Source organism: Mauremys mutica, chromosome 12 (assembly GCF_020497125.1).
Source record: "Mauremys mutica isolate MM-2020 ecotype Southern chromosome 12, ASM2049712v1, whole genome shotgun sequence".
In the NCBI taxonomy this organism is placed as follows: domain Eukaryota; kingdom Metazoa; phylum Chordata; order Testudines; family Geoemydidae; genus Mauremys; species Mauremys mutica.
Genome location: NC_059083.1, coordinates 80,705,928 through 80,722,638, shown reverse-complemented (window position 1 = coordinate 80,722,638; position 16,711 = coordinate 80,705,928). Strand labels below are relative to the sequence as shown.

Below are 16,711 nucleotides of genomic sequence, written 5' to 3'. Positions count from 1 at the left end.
ATCTGTTAGTCTTTAAGGTGCCACTGGATTCCTCATTGTTTTTGTGGATACAGACTAACACAGCAACCCCTCTAATTTTTTTAAAGGCGCCAGAGGCAATCCTGGCAATTGCAGGCCAGGAAACCTAACTTCAGTACCAGTTAGATTGGCTGAAACTAGAGTAAAGAACAGAATTATCGGATACATAGATGAATACAATATGCTGTGTAGACAGTGCGAGGTCGATGGAAGAATGTATCCGTCGACCCAGGTACCACCTCTCAGACAGATGCATTTACTACAGCGATGGAAGAATGCCTCCTGCCACTGCCGTGTCTATGCTACAACAGCGCAGCTGCAGCCGTGCCCTCGTCGTGATTCTAATGTAGCCATACTCTGAAAGTGGCCCCAGCCTCAGTCCTCCATTGCCACCCATTGGCTGACTGCAGCAGGACCCACACATTTCCCCTCCATTGGTATAGCTGAGATACCGCCAAGGAGCAAGTTGGATCCCTGCTACCAGCCCCAGAGGCAATGGAGAGGGGCAGTGCACCTTCATGGTGCCCTAGTTTGGAGTCCCAGTCCCTCGATGCTGGGTATTAAATACCCATGAATGATGATTTTGGAAAAGCCTCTTTGGCTTTTGGCTCTACGTGAGAATATTTGTGAAAAGGTTCCTGCTCTTGGGGACTCCAGCGCAGCCAGCAGGGGGTTCGTTTGGCATCTTGCAAAGCAGGAACTGTGGCATGTTGCCAGTTCCTGTGATGTTATTGCACATCTCATAATTTTTGATATTTCTCTGAAAGCCCCAGCTCCTTGTGATTACACAAGAACCTCAGCTTTCAGTTAGTGACTGGGCCTCAGATCCTTGAGAGGAGCTTGAAAATGTGAACCCTAGAGACTCAAATCTTCAGAAAGCAAATTCCAAAACCCCAGTATTCCTTTTTTAAACTCTCCCTGGTTTGGGGAGGGGCCTGACTGTGGGTTTTGACTGGGGGGAGGGTTGGTGAAGGGTGTGCTGGGACCCCCAGATGCTGGTCAGTCAGTCGGGCCATTCATCCAGTGGACTCGAAGCACTTTACAAACTTTAATGAGTTTGGCTCCCTGCATCACCCCGGGGGCAGTCAGTAGTGTTGTCCCTTTTCCCCAGGCATGGGGGGACCTGCACCATAGGGCAGGGACTTGGTTCCTGCAAGGACAGGCCCTGCCTCAGGCACTAGGTGCTTGTTTTCCCTTAAAATCTCTCTGCCCCTGGTGCAGCCCCACCAACCCACCCACAGGGCAGCTAGCACTAGTGCAAACGTGCTGTGCACGGTGATGCTGCTGCAGGCCAAGGATGGGGGGCAAAACCTTCAGCCCTGCAGGAGCTGCACAGCCTGGTGCATGTGTCCCCGCTACAGTCAAATAGCAGGGGAGACGGGGTGCCTGAGCCTTCTGTCCCCCCATGTGCTCCCCCACGGCATCCTCTGCCCAGGGCCGGCTGTAGGCCAATTCCACCAATTCCCCCGAATCGGGCCCCGCGCCCCGTGACAATCCCTTCCCTGGCTAGAGGCGCCTTTTTCATTTTTACTCACCTGGCGGCGCTCCGGGTCTTCGGCGGCACTTCGGCGGCGGGTCCTTCAGTGCTGCTGAAGATCTGGAGGGAGTGAAGGACCCGCTGCCGAAGACTCGCAGCGCCGCCCGGTGAGTATAAACCCCAGGTGTTGTTTTTAACGCGTTTTTTTTGGTTTGTCTTCCCTGCCGGGGCCCCGTGGAAACTGTTCGAATTGGGCCCCGCGCTTCCTAAAGCCCCCCAGGGATACCCCACCCCCCTGCCCCCAACATCCCTCCCCTGCCCCGCGCTTCCTAAAGCCGGCCCTGCCTCTGCCCCTCCCGTTCTCTCCATAGCCCCCCAGGGATACCCCACCCCCTGCCCCCAACATCCCTCCTCTGCCCCTCTTCTCCCTACAGCCCCCCATACACACCCCACCCCCTGCCCCCCAACATCCCTCCTCTGCCCCCTCGTCCCTACAGCCCCCCATACACCCCCTGCCCCCCAACATCCCTCCTCCCTACAGCCCCCCAGGGATACCCCATCCCCTGCCCCCAACATCCCTCCTCTGGCCCCCCCTCCCTACAGCCCCCCAGGGATACCCCACCCCCTGCCCCCAACATCCCTCCTCTGGACCCCCTCTCCCTACAGCCCCCCAGGGATACCCCACCCCCTGCCCCCAACATCCCTCCTCTGTCCCCCCCTCTCCCTACAGCCCCCCAGGGATACCCCACCCCCTGCCCCCAACATCCCTCCTCTGGCCCCCCCTCCCTACAGCCCCCCAGGGATACCCCACCCCCTGCCCCCAACCGCCCTCCTCTGGCCCCTCCTCCCTACAGCCCCCCAGGGATACCCCACCCCCTGCCCCCAACATCCCTCCTCTGCCCCCTCCTCCCTACAGCCCCCCAGGGATACCCCACCCCCTGCCCCCAACATCCCTCCTCTGCCCCCTCCTCTCTTCAGCCCCCAGTACACACCCCACACCACTGCCCCCCAACATCCCTCCTCTGCCCCCTCCTCTCTACAGCCCCCCGTACACCCCCCACCCCCCTGCCCCCAACATCCCTCCTCTGCCCCCTCCTCTCCCTACAGCCCCCCAGGGATACCCCACCCCCCTGCCCCCAACATCCCTCCTCTGCCCCCCTCCCTACAGCCCCCCAGGGATACCCCACCCCCCTGCCCCCAACATCCCTCCTCTGCCCCCTCCTCTCTACAGCCCCCCGTACACCCCCCACCCCCCTGCCCCCCAACATCCCTCCTCTGCCCCCTCCTCTCTCCAGCCCCCCATCCACCCCCCTGCCCCCCAATATCCCTCCTCTGCCCCCTCCTCTCTACAGCCCCCCGTACACCCCCCAACCCCTGCCCCCAACATCCCTCCTCTGCCCCCTGCTCCCCACTGGCCCCCATTCTCTCCCCTCCCAATGCCCCCAACATCCCTCCTCTGCCCCCTCCTCTCTACAGCCCCCCGTACACCCCCCACCCCCCTGCCCCCCAAGATCCCTCCTCTGCCCCCTCCTCTCTACAGCCCCCCGTACACCCCCCAACCCCTGCCCCCCAACATCCCTCCTCTGCCCCCTCCTCTCTACAGCCCCCTGTACACACCCCACCCCCCTGCCCCCAACATCCCTCCCCTGCCCCCCTCCTTACAGCCCCCCGTACACCTCCCACCCCCCTGCCCCCCAACATCCCTCCCCTGCCCCCCTCCCTACAGCCCCCCGTACACGCCCCATCCCCTGATCCCCCCGCCCCGCCCCCCCCTCTCCCCGCCACGTCCCCGGCGCCCCGCCCCCGGCCTTCGCTTTTAGCCGGGCCGGGCCCTGCGCGGCCGCCGTAGCCGGGGCGGGGCGGGGCGGGGAGCGAGCGAGGGGCGGCCGGGCCATGGGGAACCTGTTCGGCCGCAAGCGGCGGAGCCGCGTCACGGAGCAGGACAAGGCCGTGCTGGTGAGGGGGGCCCGGGCCCGGCCGCGCTCGGGGCGGTGACTGCGCCGTGTCCGGGTTTCGGTTCAGCGGGCGGCAGCTTTTCTCCCGCCAGGCCCTGGCGCTGCGACCACCTGGGTGTGACCCCCCCGGGGCCCCCCCAATGCCCCCCCCGGGGGCCGCAGCGGGGCCCCCCCAATGCCCCCCCCGGGGGCCTCAGCGGCCCCCCCCAATACCCACCCCCGGGGGCCGCAGCGGGGCCCCCCCCCGGGGGCCGCAGCGGGGCCCCCCCAAATACACCCCTGGGGGCCGCAGCGGGGCGTCAGGCTGGCCCACCCACAGAGTTAATTGCACAATCAGGGCCTTAGCCTTGAAGTAAGTTACCTGTGATTCTCCATCTTGACCCACATTCATTGTGCCCGAATCACGAGGGTGCATTGTATGCTGGCTCCTGTGATCTTCAGGGACTATTAAATGTATGTGAAGAGGGACATGTATCGCTGCGCTCTTCTGTTTTTCCTACCGCGTGTACAGGAAACTCTTCGGGGTCGCACTGAGGACACCCGCGTGTGTCTGACTGTCCTGGAACATCCCGACGGCACTTACTTTTGTAACTTTCTGGAAGAACGGAGTTTCCGCTGGCTGCCAAGGGGGTAAAAAACCCCACAAAGCTCTATAGGTGCCTTTATCTTGGGAGCCACTATTGCAAACGTTTTTCTTTTTGAGGAGCGTGAAGTTACAAAGCAAGGAGGAGACAACAGTTTGAGGGTTAACTTTTGGCATTTAACCACTTTAGCTGCCTACTGTGCTGTTGTCTTCTAGGAACTAGCCACTGAAACGATTAGAAAATCAGGACTTATCTGGACAGATGGAATGGGCAGCGGGTGTGCCCGACCTGGACCGTTAAACAGCAGTTGTACAATTAAGCTTCTAAGGCTTGTCTTTTAACTGAATGCTGATTTTATTTCTCTTCTCCATTAGCAACTGAAACAGCAGCGGGATAAACTGAAGCAATATCAGAAACGGATAACTCTGAATCTGGAAAGAGAGAGATCTGTAGCCTGGCAGCTGCTGAAAGATGGCAAGAAAGAGTAAGTGAGACACTGCAGCTTCTGATCAGTGGCAGAATGTGACAGCCGGGGATGGCAGAGAAGACAGTATCCTTGCGATACAAAAGGATCTTTGTTGTTTCAAACATCTGGAGTAAAGTTACCAGGAAATGTTACTGACCCACAGAATAGAAATGGGTTCACAGGATACGTACGTAGGGCTTCTTTCTGTAGACGGAGTGAGGTTCAGAAGTAGGATTCAGAGTGAGCCTGTGTGCTGAGCTTGGAAGGCCTTTGCCTGAGTCTCAGAGAGGGTTTGCAAAAATAGACTGTGGTCATCCTCTTCGATACACAGCTGCCGTCTGTTAATGCTGTAATCTGATTTGTGTGGGTACTTCCTGGGTGCACCAGTCCCTGCTGGGACCTGTAGTTCCCATGGGCTGAAGTAGTGATTTCCTTTTTCTACAAACTACACGGGTCCTGCAGGCTCCAGACATGTTAACAACACAGTCCAGGGTTCGGCAAAATTGGGCACCCGTGGCCAGAAATATCTCTTTTCACTGAGCTTTACTGCTGGCCTGCTCTGCAGAGGAAACTTCTTAACCAAAGCACGGGCTGGAATAGATGTCATGGCACTCTCTCTGTCCTTTAAGAAACAAAGGTTGTGTTTCTTTATTTTACTGACAAGATTACAAAATTAATTCTTTGGCTTAAATCCTTCAAAACAATTTATGCAAAAAATCAATTTGGGAAGCATGGCTCAGCTTGTGTTTAATTATAAAGCCACGACACTTATCCGGATTCATCTGCCTGTGGAGAGAATTCCAGGCAGGCTTTGGAGAGCAGAATCTGTACTCTGGACAGAAGGAATTGGTGCCTTTGGGCTTTGGTCCCAACTAGAACTTCCTAACTTCCATATCCATATCATCGACAGTGCCAAGTCGCTGCAGAGGGCTGACTATGACCTGATTTAAAGTGATGTTGCCTTAAATTTGCCCTTTAGTTTTAAATTTTATAAAGACAATCTTTTATAGACGCTCACATCAGTAGAAATATGAACACAATTAAAAAAAAATCCAATGGAAATGATAGTTTGAGTGCCTAGCTCAATGGGGCCTTGACCTGAGTTCTCTGGTGCTACCATAATACAAATAAACAGTCCTCTGCAGTGTTTGAAATCCAGACATTGCACTACTAAGATCCTGAAAGGGAAACTATCTTAATTATTTTCTTTGTCCAAGCTGGGAGAGATGCTAAAAAGAAACAGAGCACAATCAGTGACTTGTGAATAGTTTTTGAGAATTCTTTCATTGTTAATATTCAGAGGTATTTTGGATAACTGGCAAAGGAACTGGCATACAGCATGCATATTTTATTTATTGATTTTATATATATATAATTGTATGTCTTGTGATAGCATGCAAAGGCCCCAATCAGGATCAGAGCCCAGTTGTGGGGTTTTGGGGTTTTTTTTGGCAATCTCCCAAAGAGTGTGCAACCCAATCTAATATGCTGTTTAGTTAACAACGTCCTTTTGAGTTGTATTTTAGAACAGCAATACACGCGCCTCCTTTCATTGTGCTTTTCTGGTTAGTCGGTTGGCCATTAGGCTCACATCTTAGCCCTCCCAGCCCTCAAGTGTTTTAGATTCCCAGAAATGCTCAGTAAAACTTCATGCTTAATTATAACATAGCTATGCACAAAGTACAAGTCTGATTGATCAGTGGACACTCCCTAACAGAGCTGATACTCTCCCTGGTGGCTCGGTCTGGAATTTGTTGGTCCCGACTCATTAGGCCTAATAACAAACCAAAGAGACGTTCTCCAGGGCAAAATAATATGAAGAGGTCTGCACGGCTTCCAGTGATGACCTGAAATACCGTTTTTTCTGTCCTTCCGTTGCTCAGACCCTCAGCCCTTTCCCCTGTGTCTTTCTCCCACCGTGGCTGTCACTGTCTGCCAGCTGGGCACCATCTGCTCCTGCCATTCACTTTTTATCCAGTGTTTCCTGCCTTGGATTTGATAAATCTTTGGCATTAAAATGTTTTTTTTAAAGTGAAAGTGAAAAGCAGCCTGTCCCAGAAGAAGCCTTGTGGAGAAGCTAAAGTTGTCATGGGGTGGGGCGGGCCCAGTAGGCCTGGCTGTTGCCTTCAGTCCTGATCAATAAGTAATACTTTCTACCCACCCCTCCCCTGAAAAAATCTGTGGTCACTCTGTTGTCTAGATACGAATTTGACGTGATCCATGTTAATCCTCTGTAAGCTGCACCATGCTCTTCCCCATTAGTGAAAGACGGGGGGGGGGGGGGGGGAACACGCAACAATCTGAATTAATGCTGGATACTTTACACCAGGGGTTGGCAACCTTTCAGAAGTGCTGGGCCGAGTCTTCATTTATTCACTCTGATTTAAGGTTTCGCGTGCCGGTCATACATTTTAACGTTTTTAGAAGGTGCCTTTCTCTAAGTTTATAATAGATAACTAAACTATTGTTGTATGTAAAGTAAATAAAGGTTTTAAAATGTTTAAGAAGTTTCATTTAAAATTAAATTAAAATGCAGAGCCCCCCGGACCGGTGGCCAGGACCCAGGCAGTGTGAGTGCCACTGCAAATCAGCTCGCGTGCCGCCTTCGGCACCCGTGCCATAGGTTGTCTACCCCTGCTTTACGCCATATTTAGTTCTATTTCCTGGCTCTGCAGATGACTAACCATTAATTCCAATTCGCCATTAGGTTTTCTCCCCGCTCCAATGCTATGGAATTCCCACAGTTCAGAACTATCTATTGGTCACTGGCTTAATCTTTTCTGAAAAGAAATCTCTTGACTAAATGTTTGACTAATCTGCCCCTTTTTATTACCTCCTTCCTGATGGGAGTTGTTCCGCCAGTGCACTCTAGGTGTACGTTTTACAAGAACACCTCACAAAAGCTGTAATGTAGCATTGGTGTGATCTTTCTAGGCTCACTTGTTTGAGTTTTCTTTCTGCTCTTTTCTTCATTCAGAAAAGCCAAGTTATTGCTAAAGAAGAAGCGCTACCAAGAGCAGCTGCTAGATAAAACAGAAAACCAGATCAGCAACCTGGAACGCATGGTATGCAAGAATCAGTGAATCCCTGCATTTTAGGATGCAGGCTCCCTTTTACCTGTGTGTAATTACAGCTAACTGCCCGAACAGTAATGGCACTTAATGCGAGGCTAGTAGTACACACACTTCATAGAACTGGCTACACCATGATTATCTCCTAACCTGGGTATGAACTTGGTCCAGTTTTCGTGGACGTCTGACAAAGTGGGTATTCACCCACGAAAGCTTATGCTCCAGTACGTCTGTTAGTCTTCAAGGTGCCACAGGACTCTTTGTTGCTTTTTACAGATCCAGACTAACACGGCCACCCCTCTGATACTTGGTCCAGTTTGTAATGTAGACTGGGCTGTAACGCTGTGTCTCATCAGTAAGTAAAGCCTTGGTCTAGTGCAGCAATGGAAGCCTCCCCTCTGTTTTAAAGAGATGGTTTCTAGAAGTGGGTGGAGTTCAGCTTCAGGACCAATTTAGACTTAGGCCTCTGCTAAGACTGTCAACAAGGGAGCCAGCTACTGCCCACATCAGTGGTGGTGTCGATGCAGCCACCGGAGCTAAGGAATTCATTTCGCACAGGTCCTGGAACAGCAATTGGATGGTTACGGCTTCTCATTATTACTGACTTGGGGCGGATGTGAACCAATAACCGCTAAGTAAAAGGCTCCACATTCCAGCTGTCTGAGTCTTCTGGTCTGTTTCTATACTGCCCTTTGATGGGGGTGTGACTGCTCTTGATTCAGCTATGACTCATGTTCTTACCCTAGGTCCAGGATATTGAATTCACCCAGATTGAAATGAAGGTGATTGAAGGCCTGAAAATTGGCAATGAATGTCTGAATAAAATGCATGAGGTAAGGGTGACCCCGGGAGCTCTGGGGGAGGCAGAGTTATGGGGGTTCACATCTGTTCTGCAGCCCTTATGTGAGGATTTTGGCGTTCTCCTCCTAGGTCATGTCAATAGAAGAAGTGGAAAGAATAATAGATGAAACCCAAGATGCTGTGGAATATCAAAGGGTATGTATAGCGCACACATGCGGTCCTGAACAGAGATGACCAATCATGCCGTGTTCTTGTGATGTGGACTATGTTCCTTGCTGCCAGCTAGGCTGAGATCTGCCAAAACTCATTTCAGAGGTGACCAAATGAGGGTTTGAATTTAGGCTTCCTGCAGCAAAAAGCCAGAGCAATAACTGTATGTGTCATGGAGTCCCCTTAGCACATGCACTGTTTTGTGTGTGCGCGCGCAGTGCTGTAAGCAGCCGAGCTGTCATGCTGTGGTGTTCACTGGCACATCCGTCTCTCTCCCGCACAGCAAATCGATGAAATGTTGGCTGGCAGCTTCACCGAAGAAGATGAAGATGCCATTTTAGAAGAATTAAATGCCATTACTCAGGTGAGCCTTAATTTCATGCTCTTGTAATTACTTTTAATCCACATTTCCAAGTGGTAATCTTTCATCAGGGAAGGGGTCGTTTCCCCTGTAGAGATGGCAGTTGATTTAATTCTGCTAGATATCCTAATTATAGCTGCACGTGTTTGATCTATGTGTGATCTAAGGAGCCAGCCAGATGCTCTGTACTTGGGAGACGCTTAAACCACATTGAACGTTTTTAAGGGTGGGTTTTTATTTACACTGTTGTTATAGACAGTAATCTTGTGGATCGGGGCACTGCCTTCGCTGGACGGCTGTCCCACTTTACTTGACTAAGACCTTGCCTGTTCCAGACAGGGTTCTCTGTCTCACTTTCACCTCTGTTCTCTGTCCCTCCACCCTTCATGGAGTCTATGGCTGTTCCAAACTCCAGTCTTGAGGTTGTCTGGCTTTACCACCAGAAACCTTCAGTCCAGTGGGGTGTGGTGATGGGAGTCTGCAGCTGGCCCTGCCAGGAGGAAACTCATGGCTAATCTGTGTTCATAATAAACATCCTTTTACAAAGCCAGGCCATTCCTGGTCCGCTGGACAGCACTGAAACTAGCAACTCTAAGCAGTGGCGTCTCCTGCAGTTCTGGGGGAAGGTGCCTTTTTGCAGGCAGAAGCACCTGTTCCTATAGTTTCCAAACCAGCTCAGTGCAGAAGCCTGGAAGGAGCTCTGTGCCAACACAGCGGCATGTGGGCTGAGTGAGATGTGACATGTTTAATGTGCTTGCAGGAACAGCTCGAGCTCCCTGAAGTTCCCACTGAGCCACTCCCGGAAAAGATCCCAGGTAGAGTCTCTTTATTTGATTGCACGACTTCCTGCTTCTCCTGCATCTTCTCAGGGGTCTAACGGCAAGTTGGGACCCTTCTTGTTTGCGGTGGATGTAGCGTTTCTGAATGTGAGCGGCTGAATGGTGCCTGGCACAGTGTGGGCTTGGGCTGTGCAAGCTTCTTCTGACCAATGCAGCTTACCCTGGACCTTCAGCCCCCGCACGGCTCAGCCTCCGTCCAGCCTCTCGTGTTGTTCAGCCAGTGCATCTCGTAATCTGCATAGTGGCTTCTAGCGCTCCTACCCCCTGTTAAACCAGGCCATCCCAAGTGCCATTTCTCACTGGCAGGGAGGCTTCCTGGCACAGCAGCATGCTAAGCTCACCCCGGGAGAACTTGTGTTTCTCCCCCTGAACGTGGGTCAGGCTTGGGAGTCTGTGATACCAGAAACGGTTGGGATCTCTCCCAGCTCGGCTGCTACCACAGTGTGCTGCTGCTAGAGGGGCTTCAGTTCCAATCCAATTGCTGCTCTTTTTAGGGTCATAACCTAGGCCCCTGGCTGTCTCATGAGCACCGTGTCTCGCAGAACGCTGGGACCCAGGGGTTCTGCAGGGGTGATGCTTCTTGCCTCCAGGAGGGGCCCATGTGCTAACACCCCTGAGCATCCAGTGCAGGAGACTGTAGGGGTTGTGCAGTTAGCACACAGAGTAGATGATGAGCCAAAAATAGGCCAGAATGCAGGGGCAGGTGAACTGTGACACTCCAGGGCCTTAGCCTGGCTTTGGGGAGGAAGGAGTTAAAGTCCAGCCCCAGAGAAATGGGGCTCTGCCCTTGCCAGAAGAGTTTCAAAGAAACCCTGCCCTGGGGGCGAATGATGAAATGGGGCTGGACTCACTCTGGGTTTGTGGAGCTGAGTCTCCCCTCGAGGGGAGGAATCCAGCCTCCTGATTGTAGGAGCCAGGAGCAGTAAAAGCCGCAGGACGTCTGGTTTTGGCTATGACAGCTGGACAGTAAACGAGTCAGTCAGTCCAGGCTGTCAGTCGATAGCCGGCTGGCCACACCCTAACGTGAGCTCAGTCCCTGTGAGGATGCATGTTGTCGTAACTCAGAGATGAGGGAGATCTCTAGCCAGTGCCCTGCAGGAAACTGCTTGCTTTGCCCTTGTGTTGTATGATGCTGTGCACTGGTCTTTCCTTCTCAGGTCTCTAGATTGTAGGGCAGAGGGAGATGCTGGATCAATAGAATTGCTCTTGGTGTATCGTTCAGTAGATTTCCCAGGTACTGCTGGAGTGCTCCTTCCTTGCAGAGACATGGGAGACGAGTCCTATTTCTCTCTCAGGACTTGCCTCTCTGTTTTCTCTTATTCTGAAATGAGTTTCTCTTTCTTCCACAGAAGCATCACCTGTCAAGATCAGGGCCAAGCCAGAACTGGTGGCAGCATCTTAATTCCACTCCGGGGGACAACCCCAAATAACTTCCATCATGAACAGTTTGGAATCCCAGCATGCCCTGGGAACAGGAAACGCCTCAGTAACATCCCAGCTGTGCTGGGCGAATGTGCTGGAGTGAGGTTTCCTGCGCAGGGCAGGAAATCTCAGCAGATTATCGCTCTTGTATCAAGATTATTTTCTAGTGCTTTCTTTTTGTAATTTAAATTCTAAACTCACTCAGCTGCGCTGTCTCTGGATTAAACAGGGACTTTAAAACTTCCAAAGCCAGATGCTTTCTACAGGCTGCTTTCAAGTGCAAATCTGCCTGTGCAACCAGCGCTGCCATTACTGATCTGTTAGAAGCCCATGTGCTGGTCTTGGAACACTGGAGTGATAAAAATGGTTTTCATAGTCACTGTGTTACACTGCACTGCTAGGAACCCATCAGACCTTCCCTTTGGCTGTGATCCTGTGTCCCTCTGATCTTCCTCCTCTGGCTGGGGCTCCACTGTCTAAATCAGACTGTCTGGCTTGGCACTGGGATCTGAGAGGTCGCTCTAGGGCATGGGCAGCATGCAGCCAAGTTGAGCGCAAGCATCACTTCTGACCTGCAGGCAGTGACACTGTGGGTAGCGACAGCCTCTCTGCTGAAGGAGAAGCCTTTAGGGGTGAGGAGAAAAGTTTTACTACTTCAAATCTCTTGCAGCTCAAGCACCCTTGAGTGAGGTGTAGTGAAGCTGTTATGACGCTGGGCCCGGCACAAAAGTGGGTTTGGTGAGGCTGCCAGCAGAGAACTTCCTCCCGTTGACTCTCATTTTAAAACTTGCTTATTTGGGAGGCCAACGGTCTTCTGGGCTGGGATCTCGGTGCACTCGACAGGGCGATTGGCCTGATTTACAATAGGCCGCAACAGCACTCGTGAGAGAGAAGTTGCTCTGCAGTGAGATGGAAGAGGCCAAGTCTCCTACCAGGCCACGAGTCAGAATAGGCCAGACCTGGTCAGACCTCGCACTGTTGCCCATTTGCCTTTGGAAACCTGTGGTGCTAGGTGTGACTGAGCAGAACGTAAGTTCTAGGAATCTGATGAACCTCTTAAAACTAGAACAGGGACTCACTGGCTTAGGATGCTGCTCTGCTCCCCACCAGAGGTGGACTCATCTTTGCAAGATGCAGATGGATTGAAATGGCTTCTGCTTTCAGATATCAGCACTCCCCATTCTGTGTCGTGTGTGTGTGTGTGTGTGTGTGTGTGTGTGTGTGTAAAGCGTGAGTGGGTATGAACAGGTGATTGATTCTGTATATGGGAACAAAGTGTGTGGTTTCTTAAATTATCACCACAAAGATCCTGTGTACTTTTATTTCCATGTTTGCAAAAAGAAGTTAAAAGTGTGATTTCACTGAGATGCAGGGGACAGCTCTGCACTTCCCCATGGTGCAGAAGGATACAGGACAGGGTGGCTGATGAATCAGACAGAAAGCTGAGGCCCAGGCTGCAAAGCCTGAATGGTGCTTACTCTCTGTCCTGACTGACCTTGTGTTCGCAGAAACTTTGTCCCTGGGCTGGTAGGTTGCATCTGGGTTTATCTGTCCTTGGAAACCAGCATGCTCTGCTGGGTGTCTGCAACCTCGGCTTGTCAGCCTGAGCAGTGCCTGCCACCAACATACTGTCCCTTGCTTGAACACACACCCTTCAATTCACCCTCTCTGCAATGGGGCCCTGAGATGTAAGATAGCCAGAGAGCTCTTTGGGTGCTGCTAGGTGAATGCTTCTGGGGGAATATGCGACTTGGTGCTAGATAATAAATATTCCCAGGGGCTGTGCCGCTTTCCAGTAGCGAAGGGCCAACAGCAAAAGTCCTCCTTTAAAATCATGTTCTCCCTGATTCTGTGTGTGGGGAACTCCAAGGACTGGGCTCTGAACTGTCTCACTCCTGCAAGAAATGGGAGTCTCCTAGGTGGCAGGCCCCTTGGAACTTGATATGTTCAGGCTTTTAGCAGGGGATCCCTATTTGTTTTTTCCAACAAAGCCAAGGCCCAAATGGTGCTGGGAGATCCCTCACCCTCACAGCAGCCTGAGCCCTCCGGGGACTCTGTTTTTCATGGTGAAAGTGGCACTGCTGTTACGGGTCATTTAACCCAGTTCTTTCTGGAGCCAACAGATCAGGGCTAACATGTTCCCCTTTCTATGTGTGTCATCTTAGTCCTCTCTGGAGCCACCAGGGAACTGGCCCTTAAGCCCGGCTTTGACAGGCAAGAGCTAAAGTGGGTGAGTCAGGTCTTTACTTTTAAAATAAATGGGGAGGGGGTGTAGACTTTGTTGCCAGTTCAAGTCTTTGAATGTTGTGTAGTATGCGTGTTTTCAGGGTTGTCACCATGTTGGTCCTGGGATATGAGAGAGACAAGGTGGGTGAGGGAATCTCTTTTATTGGACCAACTTCAGGTGGTGAGAGAGATGGTTTTGAGCCAGACAATGCTCCTGTTAAGGTCTGGGAGCAGTACTCCGAGTGTCACAGCTAAGTCCAAGGTGGAAGAGATAGTTTAGCATAAGCAGTTAACATGTTGTGAGAGACCAAAGGTGTTAGCAGGCCAGGTCACTTGGAGTTGTCTCTTACAATACGTTTAGCATAAGCAGTTATCTGTTCCACCTTGTATCTAGCCGTGATCTCCGAGTACCTTTCCCAGACCTGAAGAAGAGGTCAGTGTAAGCTTGAAAGCGTCTCTCTCACCACCAGATCTGGTCCAATAAAACAGTGGTTCTCTTCTTTCATTTGCGGACCCCTAAATGTTTTTTGAATGGGGTGCAGACCCCTTTGGAAATCTGTGGTTGAATTCTGGTCAGTCAGTTTTCAGTCTGTCTTTTGCAGTCCCCTTAGACATTGTCCATGGGCCCCCTCGGGTCCGCAGAGCACAGGTTGAGACCCACTGCACTAAAAGACCCTCATCCACCTTGTGTCTGCAATATGCACGTTCTCCACCAGAGGGAGCTCTGTCCTCACAAGCTCAGTGTGTTTGTGTGTGTGTGTCTGTTTTGAAGAACACAATCTGTATGTATCATTTAATCTCTCACTAGTTCCCTCTGTCAGCTACTCTCATTTCACCCTCGCTGACTCATTCTGTCCAACTGGAGTAGATGCTGGACTGGCAATGGAGAAGAGTGCAAGGCCTTTGCCAATGGTGCAGTGCTTTTTCCCCGTCAGTATTGTGAGCACGCTCCGTCAGGTGGGGCTATCGCTTATCACTGTGTCAGAGGAGAGATGGAAACACACTTCTGCTCTGACTCTGGGCTTTGGTGAATGGCGTGCTAACAAAGGCCGTGCAAGCCAGGCTTAGGGGAGTTAGCACCCTTGCAGTGTCAGGTGCACTGAAGTGCCAGGAAGGGACCTAAATGTTCTGCTATCCTCTGTGGTCTTTTGCTCATGACCCTTTTTTGGGTTCATATCCCAGACAGGCAGTTGGGTGAGCACTGAAGGGGTTAATGCAGCATGCTGCGTTGGTCAGACAGTGAAATGACCACTTCCTGATCTGCCAACCCTTTCCTGTTTCAATCCCTGTATCTAACAGCTTGTGCTGCGGGTCTCCTTGGGAGGAAAAGCCAGGAGGGGTGTGGTGGTGTTGTAACAATAAAGTATTTCTAATGGTTTCACCAATTCAGCGTCCGTAATCAGATTGTCATGGGAAATGTGTTTTGAGTGACTGAAGGGCCTTCCATCTCCTACCCAGCCCTCCTCCCTGCAGACCGGGGAGAGCTGGGAAAGGAATGGCCAGAGCCTGCACTCCTGTAGCACAGAGCAACCCCAGCTGGGTGGAGCTGGGGAGCAGGGTTTTAACAACAAGTTACGGGACTATTGCCAAGACTGCGGTGTGGCTTGGGTGCAAACTGCAGCCAGGATAAAATGGGGAGAGAGAGAGAGCTGGGAGTGTGTGGATGTGGTGAACGGTGGATACTAACCCGTAGTTGCTATTGGCAGCTAGAATGAAGGCTGAGAAGGGCAAATCCAGTGTAAACCTGTCACTGCAGCTGGCTGTGACTGTCTTCACCTCCTGTAGTGGTGGAGGGGAGGCGCTGGGCTGAGAGCTGCTCTAAGTGTAAAACAGCCCCCGGTCTCCCTGGGCAAGTCGGGGTCTGGCGAAGGAGGAGGGGTGCGTGCAGGTGCCTGCTCTGAAACCAGGGTGATTCCAACGTGGCAGAATGGGGCTAGGGCTGAAAGTTCCCCCTTCCATGGTTCCAGTTTTGCCATGAAAACGCGCTCTGTCTCAGGGGCCCTCGGTAAGAATTAACCAGGTGACAAAACGGGGCTGCCGGAAGGCTGAGCTGCGGGTTAGTTCTGACTTTCGTTAATAGCAGTAGGGCTGGGTGGGGCCTGGCTGGACTGCCGCGTGGTTATCAGGTTCCCTGCTCAGCCACTTGCTCAGAGGATTCTCCTGGGCCTTGCTGGGCCTCCCTCGTGGGCATTCCTGAAACAGCGAAGAAGGCTGTAGCCAGTAGCAGCTCCACCGCTTTGAACAGATGTTCAGGGCCTAGTAATGCGGTGTCTTTAAAACCAGGCACATGCCCTGCCACTCCTGGCCCTCGGAGGGATAGAGCACAAGGTGCAAACGGGGGCACCCGCGGACCTACCCTTCCCCTCCCCTGCACCACAGCCCTCGCAGCTTCACTGCACAGGAAGTTTGATGCCGTCTTCCCCACTCGGGATGCTGCACAGCAGGGTTAATGCAAAGGTTTGTGACCACCAAAGAATGTGGTTTTAAAGATGCCCATCACGAGCCAAGGGGACGGCGGGAGCCCCATAACCTGTGACGAGCTCTGTGTAGTTTGATAGCTTGTCTCTTTCGCCAACAGAGGTGGGTCTAATAACCAGTCTTATCTGACCCATCTTGTCTCCCTTGTAGCCCCTTAACATTTACAGAGACTGGTGATTTGTCATTTCTAGCCGAGCTGTTGAACGTGAGTCCCTGGTATTTCTAATGCTCCAATCAGCACAGGATCCAAGCACCACAGCGTTTAGCGTGACTTGTTTTGAAATGGAAAGATCATCTGACCCCGTGCAGAAGTCAGGGATGGCGCGGGTCTGCTGGGAGACAGTGCCACCTTTCCATCCTGTAGTTGCTAGAGAGACTTTGTTCCGGAGGGGTCTTTGCTGCTGCCCATTGCTTCCTGGCTTCAGAAGCCGTCTTTGCCCAACGCTGGGCCGCAGGGAGCAGGTGAATTCTGCGGCTCGGGTGCACAGATCTTGTTCCTGAGAATAATGTTTGTGAGGGGGAGAGGGAATTACAGCAGACATTATGCAAGCAGCATTGCCTTTAAATAGAACGTTATTCAGAGTTGTCCACGAGGTACCGGTCAGCCCTTGGCTCTGTACACTGGGCTTTTTTTAAAAAGTCATGAGAATCCCCTCCCCTCGCTCTTCTGGGAGTTGCCCGGAAGCCAGTGCCTTGTGTGGGGGAGATGCTTTCTTCACACACGTTCCCTCGTGGCCTGAACACCCTCTTCTTTTGAAATCACTGCAGCCCTTTTAGTCTATATTTAATTGAGTTGTGTAACT

At 52.2% G+C, this 16,711-nt stretch overlaps 1 protein-coding gene across 2 annotated transcripts; it reads left to right on the top strand.

The window, feature by feature from the left end:
• The first annotated feature begins 3,351 nt into the window (after window positions 1–3,351).
• CHMP6 (charged multivesicular body protein 6) lies at window positions 3,352–14,815 on the top strand. 2 transcript variants are annotated; one of them, XM_044983699.1, is made up of 8 exons: window positions 3,352–3,451; window positions 4,409–4,518; window positions 7,478–7,565; window positions 8,318–8,404; window positions 8,502–8,567; window positions 8,866–8,946; window positions 9,704–9,758; window positions 11,132–14,815. In XM_044983699.1, the coding sequence occupies exons 1-8, from the start codon at window positions 3,389–3,391 to the stop codon at window positions 11,182–11,184; spliced, it is 603 nt and encodes a 200-aa protein (XP_044839634.1). In that variant the 5' UTR covers window positions 3,352–3,388; the 3' UTR covers window positions 11,185–14,815. The 2 variants fall into 2 exon arrangements, with proteins under 2 accessions (XP_044839634.1, XP_044839632.1); XM_044983697.1 differs by lacking the exon at window positions 11,132–14,815 and having other exon boundaries at window positions 9,704–9,835.
• Window positions 14,816–16,711: the final 1,896 nt, after the last annotated feature.

Excerpts from the sequence above, each read along its gene's own strand:
- CHMP6 (XM_044983697.1), top strand. The coding sequence starts at position 3,389 with ATGGGGAACCTGTTCGGCCGCAAGCGGCGGAGCCGCGTCACGGAGCAG. Across the intron at positions 8,568-8,865 it reads ATGCTGTGGAATATCAAAGG|CAAATCGATGAAATGTTGGC; the intron begins GTATGTATAGCG and ends TCTCCCGCACAG. Across the intron at positions 8,947-9,703 it reads AATTAAATGCCATTACTCAG|GAACAGCTCGAGCTCCCTGA; the intron begins GTGAGCCTTAAT and ends ATGTGCTTGCAG.